This window comes from Andrena cerasifolii, chromosome 4, assembly GCF_050908995.1.
Source record: "Andrena cerasifolii isolate SP2316 chromosome 4, iyAndCera1_principal, whole genome shotgun sequence".
NCBI lineage: Eukaryota > Metazoa > Arthropoda > Insecta > Hymenoptera > Andrenidae > Andrena > Andrena cerasifolii.
This window is the reverse complement of record NC_135121.1, coordinates 11965602-11979090: the sequence shown is the minus strand read 5'-3', so window position 1 is coordinate 11979090 and position 13489 is coordinate 11965602. Positions and strand designations below refer to the sequence as shown.

Here is a 13489-nt window from a genome sequence, read left to right as displayed (position 1 = left end):
TTAATAATAATTCTCGCTGCGCTTCGGTTATCAATTGTTTTTAAATTTTTCTCTTCGTATCGCCGCGCTTTGCCAAAATGCGCGACAGTCTTAATGCAATAACGAAAATATAACAAACCACGTTAAAAATACGCGGTAAGCCATTTAAACACGTTTTTGCCATCGAAGCGCCAGCAGTGTACGGGCACAATGAAAGGTGGGGCTACGCTTTCCACAGCAAGGTCAGAACTTTTGTTCGGGCATGTACTTAGCATTAGTTCGTGTTTCGGTTGATAGAGGCAGTCTTCGTCGTGCTGCCATACGGTATGGCTGCGGTTTGTCGGAGTTTTCACCTCGTTCCGATATAATTTCAAGTGAATCGTTGATAGTGATGTTTTACTTGGCCGGGAGTTCAATAAAATATCATCGCCCCACCTATTGCTGGTGAGTACTGTCACGCGATTTATTTAACCACATCCATCTCATTATGTTTACCGAGCACGCGGCCAGCACGTCGTCTGCCAGGGTGACAAGCATCATCCTTTTTCCTCTCAGCTGAGTTGATGGACCGTTCGGTTTGATCGGTTCCTCTATTTTTCGATTGCTTTCATTCCCTGCCGGGCCACCTTACCTTAACGCTTTCCCCGTAATTCAAAAATACCTGCCGCCCGTCCGATCGGCGACGTTTAATCGAATTACGATTGCAGTAAGAAACGGGGCACGCTTATTTTTCAATGGATTTTGACTTTTAGCCATCTTGAAGGTTTTCGGCTCGCGGGGCGATCCTTGTATTCGTGACGTTTTGGGGGGGAGCGAGCCGACCGTTTAAATGCCCGACAACGATACCCGCTTTCGTTCTTACCGACATGTTCATCGTTTATTTTTACGCGTTCTATATTTGTCCCTGGCGCATGGGTTTCTTCTAATAGTTTTCTTAAATGCTAGGGAAATAGGGTGATACGCGTCTGCGACGAATTTCGTGTACCGGCGGCGGGGTTTCTTCGGAGAAACTTCTTGTTCCCTCGTTCGTTCATAAAACAAGGACGTTCATGTTTTGTCACGAAGTCGAGTCGTAGAAGTGAGAAAAGGAAGAGTAATGTCGATATCAGGATAACCGAGACACCCGTGTGTATACAAACACGAAGTGCAGCGAAAGCAAAGACAGTTTCTCTTTGCAATCCCTCTATAAATAATGAAGACACACATCGGAACTGTTTTAGTCTTCCATCAGTAACATATACATTATAGTACTCGCTGGTACTTAAATTCTGCATTTATCTGAGGCAGGGGTTCTCAACTCTCCCAATATAGACTTCATCCTCCGAATTCTTTTGCAATTCAACGCCAATCAAGGGTAAATAAAGAATCGTGGTTAAGATTGCATATTTAGCGAGCTCGGCGATACATCAACTCCTACGTAAGTCGACTGACCACACGGAGGTCAATAACGGCCACGTTGAGAGCCCCTGATCTGAAATAAAATAAAAATGCCCGTTAGCCTCGTTCAGAAGGACCTTTTCCCGGCTCCTGTATCGATTAAAGCCGATATCTTGGGCGATAATGCCTGATTCAAGGAAACGAAGTGCACGCGTGCCGTTTCTATTGCGACACGCCAATAATTGGATCTTCCACTGACGGCCCAGGAAACACGATTACAGATCCATACACGGTAGCGAGATCTCTATCTTGATTAACGAGCGCGCAGCGACTAAAAGAGAAAATCGTGTCGGTGGCGTTACCAGAACAGAAAAGAACGCAATTCGGAAATGTGAAACTAGGCGTCGACGGAGTAAGAGGCCCCCGCGCGGCGCGCATACACGGCTCGAAATTCGCCCGTAAAACGAATTACCGTGTAATTTAGAACGCGTTTCACGGCTCACGCGAGGAAACCCTTCGGCGGGGACGCGTTACGTGGCGCGGTTAAAGCGACAAACGCGTCGTTACGACCTCTTAAGACACCTGAAACACTGAACTCTATATCGAGGACGCTGCATACGTGCGCGAGGGAAGTCTGTGAGCGATCCGTTCCACGCGGTTAATCTATTCTAATTGAACCGAGCCGTCGCTAAATTATGGTTCGCGCAATAGGAGTCCACCTCGGTTCTTATGCGTCCCTCGAATATCGCGCGTATAAAATCGCAACCAGTCGATTTCGTCCTTTCAACCCGGCTCGTTAAACATCGAATTCCCGAGAATTTCCCTGGGCTTTGGCGCGCGGCGCACGGCTTCCCCGAAGACTCCGCTGTGGCAGAAGTAAACGGCCCCGGGGCCGGCAGGGACCTCGTTGAACTTTTTAAATTTTAAAGCGGCCCGGTATTCGTTGCGCCGTAAAACTCCTTACGTATATTGACCGTTCCATATTGGCATGAATCCGTAAATGGGTGAATACATCGGGACGTTGTTCCATACCAGGTGGCCCATATTTGGCGCGTGGCCCCTGTGAACACAGTTTGAATCGCAAACGCGTTCGTAGGGTACCCATTGTGTTTTCTAATGGCGCGCCGCGTGGCAAACATGATTTCTCTTAATCACGGCACGCAACAGCGTGTACAAGTGGCGTAACTCGTTCCGCCTAGCTGATGTAAACAGAATTTCAATAACAACGCTGGAACAGCAGAGGGTACCAAGTACTCCCGAGCCTTGCAGAGCTCTTCGTTATCTGATACGAGCGTAAAATGCGCAACAGCGGTGGGGGGACGACCACTCTTATTTTTCCTCCTGGCGATGGCGGATTAATTTACTTTTTCTTTAATCCCCACACGAACTTGCTCTCGCCTGGTAATTGGGCCCGTTAAGCGAGGATAGTGGGAAGAAAGTTACACGCTTCCGCGGTAACTAGCTGCTCCGCGATCGGAATACGTGATTGCTCGTTATCCGCGAGCTTTTCATCCACCCATTTGTCCACTGTATTCTTCGACCTTGTCCTAGCAACTTTAAGTAGACTACACTTCGCATCGACGGACAGTTGTCGACAGGCTGTTACAAAGAAACTGACGTTGAATTACACCGCAGTGCGTGGATCGACTTTCAAGCTCGAGACCGCTACATTTTTAATACCCTGTACAGTTCGAGTTAAGCGAAAGTTTGAAGAAAAGGTGAATGTAGAGGTAACCACCCCCGTCGAAGCCTACTTACTCAAGGTCTAAATCATTACAGGAAAGATCGCACGTACTTGCGTTCCCGGGACTCGAATCCTCGGACAGTTTAACGGACACGCGTGATCTATCGTGGCTGCGTATACTCGGAAATGAAATGGCTGAATAACTGATCGAGCGGAACAGCGTACAGTTAATTGTCCACCGTGAGAAGCATCGATTCACGATGATGTAACCAAGCAGGAGGGTACCGTTCGTTACGTCCGGGGGCCACTGGATGGGCGACGAGTTAGAGAGGTGGCGGCCGGTAAAGGCCGTTTACACGGTTCACGTTTGCAGCCGGGTACTTTGTTATTCGACGAAGGAGCTATCGGAAATACCTGTTGGCGGTCTCGTGAATGAGTGGGAGGATTACGTCTATATCGCGGCCTGCCGTGATCGTTGCGGGTGCGACCAGGATCCACTGCATTTGCATAGATAACCCTGCAAGCTTCGAAATCGGGCGGCCTCTTCTCCGCGTGCACACGCCCCGCGTGATCGATACTTTGAAATCTGTCGCACCCTATTTACAACGACAGAAGCGTTGCTTAGCAGAGGAGTCGTTTTATCAGTGATTTCGGTCACAAAGTAGCCAATTTCGATCAGTGCTTCTTCCGAGTGGAATACGATCCGAGGAGAAGGAACCAGCAGTTCCTCCTGGAAGCTTGCAGAGTGGTGTCCTTGCGGTGAGAAGCAATCTTCATCTCCATCCACTTCACCGTAATGCGAAGATTGATATGCAAAGTAGAGTCGCGGAAAGCTAGCACAGAATCTGCATTAACCAACGCGAATCGATGGCGATTGCTTCGGCTGCCTTGGCCGCGTCGGATGCCTCGTCTCGGCTACCGTTCCGCAGCTTCTTTGACGAAATGTGTCAAAGTCTGCCGCTCGCTATTTATATCCGCCTAATAGGAAATCGATGATTTCGATAATGGGTGCTCGACCTCCGCGACGGAATTGAGAGCGGACTAGATCGGGCGGTCTTTGTACCGAGCCTCGCGACCGGGGCGCAGTAGGCTTTCTTGCAAGAGTCTGTCGTGCTGGAAGTGATTGCCCGCTCGATGTTGCGGATCGCGGAACGATCGTGCTCTTACTGTCTACTTACCTAACCGTTTTTAGAGAACCAGATCCGATCTATCCCGCCGGCTCTAACGTCGATTTAATAGCGCTACCTGACGTTTAGTGGCTTGATTAATGTCGATATCCGAGAGCACCTGTAGCACCTCGCCGCGGTTGCCCGTGCTAATCCATCCTCGCCGAGCATTTTGGATGTAATTACATACCGCTTGGCGAGGATTTTCTTCCTAAAAATTACCTACCGGCGCGATACTTCCGCCCGTTTCTTGTAGAGGGTGTTTCAACTGTGACGTGCACGAGCTATCTCGTCCGAAGTCATTGGAGACAGTAGCAGTATTCTTTTACTGCGCTTTGCGCTTAAGGGGGTACTCTAGTGTAACTGGCTCGTTTTCCAACGCCACCTTCGGGAATTTATTTAACAAAAACTATGAGTCTATACTGTCTGGCGTTTTGCCTGCATATTAAGATATGTTTCAAGTGATACTCAGAATTTTTTTGAGCTTTTTTATCGCATATATATATTTTTTGAAGAGATATATATATAGATATGTATAAACGGCGGCGTAAGCCTCTTCAAAAAATTATTTTCCGTTGGGCGATGGTCTGGGGATTGTTATAGTCATCCAAAATCGAAAACTAAGATTTATTTTCTTTATTACACAGTTCGAGAGCCATCTGGACTTGTAACATTCAATAGCCGTTTTTTATAGGTTTTCGTGCCCTGAAAACGAATCCGCAAACCGTTTATCGCTATCACCCTCAGGTTTTGAGAAATTTGATTTTGAAGTTTATACTCTCTAGCGTTTTACCTGTATATTGAGGTATGCTTGAAGTAATACTCAGAATTTTTTCAGCTTTTTTATCGCATAAGGTGAATGTCCCAATTTCTGCTTAGGTCCCAATTTCTGCTCATTTCGTATTTTTCTTATTATTATAAGCGTCAAATTTTGATCACAAACAAATTTTTTACACCTTTCTGACGAGTTGATAGCGCAAGCTTCTTTAAAAAAAATCTTTTCCGTCGGACGATGATGTGGGGACTGTAATAGTCATTATAGTCATCTAAAATGGCAAAGCTGAGGTTTATTTCCTTTATTATACTTGTCGCTATGGTTAAAACCCCCAAAAGTAAAACTCGTCGCGGAGGATGCTGACTGCCGAGTTGAAGGGATAACAATATTTTTAATGCAAATTTAATCAAATACATCAGCTGATTACGAAATATTATTTAAAGAATAAAATCCAGTTTCTTTGCTTTCCGCAAAGCTCTTGAATTACGTCAGACGTGGTTACATTAATCTTTTTCCCTTTTTTGGGGAGGGGGAGGGGTGCCAGGGCCGCTTGCCCCCCCCTCTGAGTGCACCGCTGACAATAAAAGTACCCTTTTCTCAAAAAATTTTCCTTCCATCCCCTTTATTACCCTTCCCGGTTTGCTAATTAAGAAATATGGCAGCGCTGATTTATAGCAACTGGAGGAATTTGGAGGAGTTAATATTTTCCAGCGATCCGTGTCTCGATCTTTCGCAGCGAGGCCAGCAGGCCGACAGCGGTTTGGAAAACGCCAGTGCAAGAGGATACGCTCTAAAAAGCCCGAGCGTCGCGGTCGAAAGTGTTCGTTCGCCGGTTGCCGGCGCGGTGCAACGAAATGACGCAAGTTTTCCAGTATCCAGCGGGAAGCTTTCCCCGGGCTGTGCCTCGTTCCATCCCCGTTCCTTCGGCGAGTCCCGTTTTATCGCGTCATTACCGTGGCGCCGTGGCCGGCTCGCGCCTCCTTCTACTTAATGGCACGGTCCCTTGCCTACTAATTACGCCGCTCGTCGGGCGTTTAAACACGCGCCCCCCACCCCCCCCTCCTACGTCATCAATTCCGAACGGTGAATTTTTGGGTCACGCCTCTATCGATCCTGCGGCATTAAATGCCGCCACGCTCCACCTGTCCCTCCCCCTTATTTATTTTATCCTGCGAGGCGCAGCCAGATCCTTCGTTAATCCGTACTTATTGGAGCGCGAGCCCTTTCGAATGGAGAAGGGTGTGGGAAGCACGGGGCCCGTGTTATCGAAGATTCGTATCGCGAGCGGTATGGAAGATTAAAAGCTCGCAATGGGAGAAGCTGGAAGGGGTACAACGGAACAGAGTGTTCGCAGGGTGTGGCAGAGGGATTCGTCGTTTGTTTCCTCAAATTTCCCATCCGAAGGATTGGTTGTAACAATGTTCCGCAACCGGTGGGCCGGGAGACGACGCGCAATTAGAGAATACAATCAAGGTCGTTATTTACTATCCCGGGATCGCGGGATTTTTTAAAGTCTACCTCGGGATTCCGGGATTAATCCCGGGATCGGGTGGTAGAAAATTTCAGTAATTAAAATGATTTATTATGTGCTAAAATTCTAAATCTTTATTTAATGTAAACAAACTTATGTTCTATAGTTAGTCTGAATCAGAAGCTAAATCATTTTTCATAATAAAACAGTAGAACGGTGATGAATGATAACGTCCCAACAAGTAGATAATATCAGTAAACCATTATGAAGATTTTTGGAAATGCGAACGAAGAAACAGCAAAGCACCTAAAGAACGTACATATCTAAAATGTTTCGACTTTACGTGTTCAGGCAAGCTGCGTTTTGCAACTCGCGCGATACCGAAATAGCGGGAAGTGAGAATTTCATTGTAAAAATAAATATGATGCAGTTAGTTATGTGCGACTTAACATTATTATTTAAATAAATCATTATTATTATTATTGTCATTATTATTATGGAACCACTATGTTTATTTATTCTGTTTATTTTTTTATTTTTTCAGGCGTTCATAAAGTAATTCACGTTTTTAGAAAATTCCAAAATTCTCGGGATTAGTTATATCAAATCCCGGGATTTTTGGAATCCGAAAAAACAGCCGGGATCGCGGGATCCCGGGATACCGTATCCCGGGATTGTATTCTCTACTACGCGCAATGCGTCCAAGCGGAGAAAAGGCACAAGTTTTTTTTTAACAAAATTTTTCATAAATAATTGTAATTTCTGTGCAGGGCCCGATCCAGTTTATTTAGCATTTAGCTAATTTAAAATATAATTTTTGACCGAGAGTGAAATTTTGTATAGGTATTTGTTGAATAACAAAAGCCTCTTGCTTTATAAGATTTAATGTTCATAGAAAAAAGTAACAAAATAAAATCAAATGTATAGGTAGGAGGTAAGGTGAATTCGTATTTTTCTTATTATTATATGCGTTACGTTTGTACTACAGTTGCAGCAAAATAATTCTAAATTATTTAAACATTTACGCGAGTGTTGCACGAGCTTGGGACAATACATACATCGCTATTTTTCATGAGCAGAAATACGGACATTTATAGCATTATATAATTAATTACAAATTACTAATAGTTAAACATCTTGAAATAACTTTCTTAAATAGCTTTAGAAGTGGTTGATTTATTATTAAAAAATTAATCAATCACCCTGCAAATTTTGATCACAAAAAAATTGTTTACACCTTCTTTATGACTACTTACCTCCTAAATGAGCAGAAATTGGGATATTCACCTTAGGCGCCTATTTTTTGAATCTGAAAGAAAAGCAGAACTCTTACAAAATATTTTGAAAACTCGATGCTAAAACAACGTGAACACTTTTATTGCTTGTACCGCGGAATTCCGGGAGGGGCTTAGATGTGTCGAAGACGAGGAAAGGTTTGCGGAGCGCTGCGTTATAGGACGCAGAGGGGAGAGAATGATGGGTCGGGTGACGTTTTATGGTACCGCGGTTGCTCCACAGTGCAATCAACGTCCCGTTGCAGAAAATACAATGACATATCGCCCCCGTTTCGCCCTGGTTGCCGGTTCTAATAAACGGAAGTCCGCGTTTACCATCGTTACCGTGAAGAAATCGTTGCGCGATGCGGGCCGCGTGTTGCACGCCGGAACACTCGCAAATTACGTGTAAAATATTATCGCGGTTGCGGGGTCATAATATGGAAATCCGTGCATGCTCGTACGATAAACAGCGGCCGCTGGCGGTCTATGCGAGCGGCGATAGGACAGGAAGCGTCGGGTCGGCGAACCTGTATCGGCGAATATTTCACCGGAACTCGTTACAGTCCGCGTAATGGGTATCGATCGGGGATTCGCCCCCGAAACGGCGATCGCGTGCCCCGGCTGTTCGCCGAAACTTTCGATTTTAATTACCCGTCGGGCACGGGGGCCAACCGACTGCCGTTTAGGTAATCTCCTTGCGCCGTCAACGACTCGCGTAATTGAATAGGCGAGTGGCAGGCTGCACGTGAGCGCGGGAATTCTTTTCCAGGGCTTTCCGTGCGCTGGGACGATCTTGAATCGCGGCCGATTGGTCCGTGTCGCGACTCGCGCGAGCCATGCCACCCTCGACGCTCGCGAACGCTGATAAGCAAGTAGAAATAACTGGCAGTGGACAGACAGGTCAGCTGGAAGGTACACAATGCTGGCCAAGCTTGACAAATGTTCTAAATCGATTGCCTCGAGAACGAGAATTTTATTCCCCACCCTCCTTAATCAGTTGTAATGTTGCAGTAACTAAATATCTTTTATTAACCGACTTCAGAAAGGAGGAGGTGATAGATTCGATCCGTATGTATTTTTTGATTGTCCTCAGCACAAGGACCGATTTTGATTATCTTTTTTTTTTATTCGAAAGAGAGCGATGCTAAGGTGGTTCCATCCTACACTGCATCAATATCGGCCCAATATTTTGCCAGTTCTGGCTCGCGTAATTATTAGTGGAGCGCCTAGTCCTTTACCTCGAAACCGATTCACCTCGCTTGAACGCCGCAAGCTTTCCCTTCGGTGTACCGCTGAAAGCTGACGGGAAGCTTATTCCCGCGTTGGCCAGCAGTCGCACATGGATCGACCTACATAGATCGCCCGGGGATTAGCTGGAGCCTAGATCACAGGAACGATTAAAGGAGCTGGCCTCTAACGAACAAAAGTACGTGTATATTTATACAGCACAGATATAGGGAGTACACAGTGAGATTCTTGACTACGTATCGATCGTTCAGAGGGCGAACCTGGGGAAACGAATTCATTCATTTACTTCAAGCACTGAAGCGCCGTCATCAATCACTCTGCACAATCGTGCCCTCGGGCGAGTATAACGGAGTCGCGCGTAGTGGCTCTTCCTTCGCGGCCTTTGTACAATTTTTACACGACGTCGCGTCGACGCCACGATTCCCCGGGAACCTGTCCAACGGAGATCTACCTCGCGGTGTTGTCCCTCGAAGGGGTGCCTCCCCGTCGATCACGGGGAGCTCTCAAGAGTCGCGTCGCATCAGCACGATGTCGTTCTGGAGGTAGCTGATGAGGGCCGTGGAAACCCGATCCACAGCGGCAGCCTGTTTCGTGACGAAGTAGTACAAGGGCGCCCAACTTTTCGCGCCGATACACGCCGAGCAGATGGTCTCGCGATCGGTCTCGCTGATCTGCCTGGCGTGCTTGATGAACGTGCAGAACTGCGACTTGGTCGCCGGGGCGTACACGGTCCTCAGCCGCTGGCCCATGTCGCCCAGCAGCCGATAGAACTTCCGGCCGCGGAATCTGCTGCCGAGTATATTGATCGTGTGCAAATTGCGGCACCTTTCCAGTATGCGGATCAGGTAGCCCGAGCGTAGGTACAATTTCGACGTCGAGCCTGCGGAGAGGGGAAACTTTGGAGTTGGATCGTTGGGACCGCTGCTCGTCGCGGTCAGCTAATCCCTAATTTGTGCAGAGAACAGAGGCGGAGTCCCTATAGTCCAGTGAAATTAGAGGGGAATTATGGCCAATCTGCGGAATAATTCCCTGCGCGCTAAATTGTTGTACGAGCCTTTATGATCGCCGCTAAAAGCAAACAGTTTCTCGCGAATATCTCGATATCGATCAGATTTACGACAAAAATAGTTATCATGAAATTTGTAGCTTAGGAAATTCTCTACAAAAAAGGTGCTATGAGTTTTTTCGTAGGAGTAACCATCCCCCGGGCAGCTCTTAATATCACTGGACTACCAGGGCGGGTGTTTGAGCTTTCGAGCTCCTAGCATCGGTTGGGTAACAGCTCCCGGTGGCTCAGCGTTCCGCGCCTTCTCCCGGAATTTTCTATCGAACGTTGGTCGACGGTTCTTACGGATCTTATGGAGATGTATGCAAACGCGCGGGAGTGTTCTCGCGTCGAACTTCGTTAGCCATTGAGATGCCATGCAAATGCGGCGGATGGTATCCGAGCTTACGTTGATGCTCAGAAATTTGCCGTCGAACGTTGAGAGACTGCGACTGTCCGTAGCTGCGCGTCTCTTCCTTCTTTCGGGTCGACTGTGATCCGAGTTACAGAGGTCGCGTGATCTCGGTGGATGATCCACCCGCGACCCTTTTCCCTCGAGCGCGACGCGACCCCAGGGACGTTAAGGACGAATGCAATGAAACGCGTTCGGAATACTAATTAGACCCAGCCCGTGGTAAACACGGTTGCCAGGTCGGGCAGTGCGTGGTACCCGTGAATCATACGCGAGGAACCCCACGCGAATCGATACGAATTTTCTACCCTCTGCGGGCCCGGCTGGCCATTGTTGAGGCTGAAGGAAGAGCACGACGAGGCGCGTGGCAACCGGCTGAGTGTCTAAAAGCCGCGATCCGCGACAGAAACGCCAAGTAACGCGACAGAGCAGAGGAAGCTTGATGCGTCATTAGGAAATGGTGGCTGTAGCCACCCTTTTTCTTGCTTGACGCGCAGCCAAAAACCTCCCCCTCTGTCCTCTTATTCTATTTGCCGTCGGTGTAGTTCTCTTTCATCATTTCTGCCGTGCACTGCGGACGCTGCCCATCTGACCGAAGCGCGAAAGAAAAGCGCAGCGACGAGGGGGGGCCGGGGGAAACGAGGGGTGAAAAGGATTCCCCAGGGCGGGGGAGGTTTTTGAACCCGAGCCAAAGGTTTCGCTTTGCCGATGCCACTCGACGGGGAATAAAAACTTAATTAGAGGAAAGACGGCGATGACGACGGACTGAATGGGACCTGTGCAATTAGAGACGTGCAGCTCCTCGAGGCTTTTGTTCGTCAACGAGAGCTGCCGCAGGATATCGTCGCAGTCCGCTCTCATGCTTATGCTGAACTTCTTCAGCAGCGGCATCCTCTTCAGCTCCTTGACCACCTCCACCGTGTCTTGCTCATTGTTCGTCACCTGAAATTGCCAACGAAGGAAGTCACGTTTAGCTTTTAAACCTCGGACGACGGACGGCTCGAGTGATCGCATAAAAATCGACGCTTGGAAAGAAAATTGCCAAACGTATTAACTGTACTACTATGTATATAGAAATAGTGGCGCGCTCGGGATTCAATCTTGGAGGGGAGCCCAGTTGAACGGTTAAAAATATTTTGAATTCAAATCTAATAAAATTCGTTAAGTGATTAGAAAAATTTATTTAAAAAATAAAATCTGGTTTCCTTTTCTTCTTACAAAGCCTCTTCTTTGGGGGTGCCAGCCCCCCTTGTCTGCTGCCCAAATTCACTCGAAGGGGGTGAAATTAACCCCTGAATATTCGTAAATTTTCCGATTTTGTGTTATAGCTCGCGAACAGCAAAACTCCTGAGAATAATTCTTTAAATTATCGGACTGACGTAGAAGTTCGTACATCGAAGCGTATGGGTTGACGCGTAAACGAATTTTCACTTCTTTGACCTTCCATATCTCAGAAACTAATTGTCACAACAACTCTAAAATTTGTTGCGATTGATGTCTCGTCATAAGGTATCATTTGGCACAAAATTCAGTTGCAAAATCGTGGGCCCAAAAAGAGGCTATTTTTTGGTCACTCTTTACCAGGCGGGATAGAGAGAATAGAACTGTTTCTTTAGAAAGAGAAAGTAGCAATCGATATGCTTGGTAAGGAACACCAGAGCACCACGCAGTGTCCCTACTCGATTACCTCGTAAGCTCGCCATAGAAAGGGGTCGCAGGCGAGTCGCCCGAAGAACGTGGACACGCGCCTGACAGTGCAGAGGTCCTTGTATGGCAGATAGGAGAGGATCTCGAAAATGATCTCCACCGGCAGGGACGCGATCGGTGTGGGGAGCAACTCTGCCGGGTCCGCGGCTGGCGCGTCACACTTGTTACCGATTCTGGCACGCTTCCTAATGGGTTTTCGAGTAATTGCAGCCTCGTCCATTCTCGTTGCGTTTCCATTTCCGGCATCGCTACCCACGCGGTGCTCTCACATCCTCTTCTTCCGATACGCAGGGGGGTGGACGGCGTCGTTGCGGATTTTGTCTGCTTTCGGTGCACGGTGATTGCGTTTATACGGATTTTGGGGGGTTACTGCATTAACGCGCCTGACGAGACTAGGAATTTTGACATCTGTCAGATCCTCGCCCGCCGCTTTTGTTTTCCACACTCGAACGATCATCGGCGCCCGTCGCACAGTGGTACATTGTAATGACATTTTTTGTTCAAATCACCCTGCAGGTCGTAGTTTTTCAGAAAACTTGACGATTCTTTTTTTTAAATTCTTCGCGATTAAATCCTCTATCGATCTGTCCGGTCGAATTTTTTAATTTTGTTGCTGATTTTTTTATATTTAGCGAATTATACAGCACTTTTCGAAGATCAGTATCTATGGGCTTTTTTGGCCACCTGTTCCGAATTTAAAGCCAGATTTTCGAAATTGAAGGTGGCGAATCCAATATGCCGAATATAGTTGATTTTTCTGACCCAATATTGATAAGCAGGATTTTTAATTTTTGATATTTTTAAACACGTACATAAACAATAAATCAGAGATTTGCTTCCAGAAACACAAATCCTGCTCCTCAAACAAGATTGCACATAATAAAATCGGATTTCTAAAGGCAACTGGGATAAAACGTTAAGTGAATCAGGCCTTCTAAAAATATCAAACATTAAAAATCTTGCTCATCAATATTGAATCCGAAAAGTCAACTATAAGAACGCGTATGAACACAGCTGACTAGGCTTAAATATGTAAAATCACGTACACATTTGTGGGATGCGTAAAAATTTGACAAAATACGAATGTCCATCCGCCATTTTAAATTTTATAATTTGATCTATAGTATTAGATTTGTGGTACAAAAAAATTTGATCTTCATAATAATTACCTCATATTCGTAATCAGCGTCACCGAAAATCTAGACGCACTATGTTTCTTCCGAATAAGCCCATTTTCTGAAATTTTGCTTCAACATATTGGATTCACCACTTTCAAATTCGAAAATCTGACTTTAAATTCGGAACAGGCGGCCAAATAAGTCCACAGATACTGATCTTCGAAAAGTGC

At 46.6% G+C, this 13489-nt stretch overlaps 2 protein-coding genes across 2 annotated transcripts in view; one reads left to right on the top strand and one right to left on the bottom strand.

The window, feature by feature from the left end:
- Window positions 1–212: 212 nt before the first annotated feature.
- Window positions 213–13489, top strand: part of Ttll5 (Tubulin tyrosine ligase-like 5) — a 40204-nt gene continuing 26927 nt past the window's right edge. The window contains exon 1 of the mRNA XM_076811247.1: window positions 213–423. The gene's annotated coding sequence lies outside the window, so the exon portion shown is untranslated. The remainder of the gene's footprint in view (window positions 424–13489) is intronic.
- LOC143368481 (uncharacterized) lies at window positions 8981–12710 on the bottom strand. The gene is made up of 3 exons (XM_076811249.1): window positions 12122–12710; window positions 11211–11376; window positions 8981–9857 (listed from the first exon to the last, which is right to left on the bottom strand). Exons 1-3 carry the CDS (start codon window positions 12359–12361, stop codon window positions 9481–9483), a joined length of 783 nt encoding a protein of 260 aa, XP_076667364.1. The 5' UTR covers window positions 12362–12710; the 3' UTR covers window positions 8981–9480.

Excerpts from the sequence above, each read along its gene's own strand:
- LOC143368481 (XM_076811249.1), bottom strand. The coding sequence starts at position 12,361 with ATGGACGAGGCTGCAATTACTCGAAAACCCATTAGGAAGCGTGCCAGA. Across the intron at positions 11,377-12,121 it reads TTCTATGGCGAGCTTACGAG|GTGACGAACAATGAGCAAGA; the intron begins GTAATCGAGTAG and ends TGGCAATTTCAG. Across the intron at positions 9,858-11,210 it reads GCACGTCTCTAATTGCACAG|GCTCGACGTCGAAATTGTAC; the intron begins GTCCCATTCAGT and ends CCCTCTCCGCAG.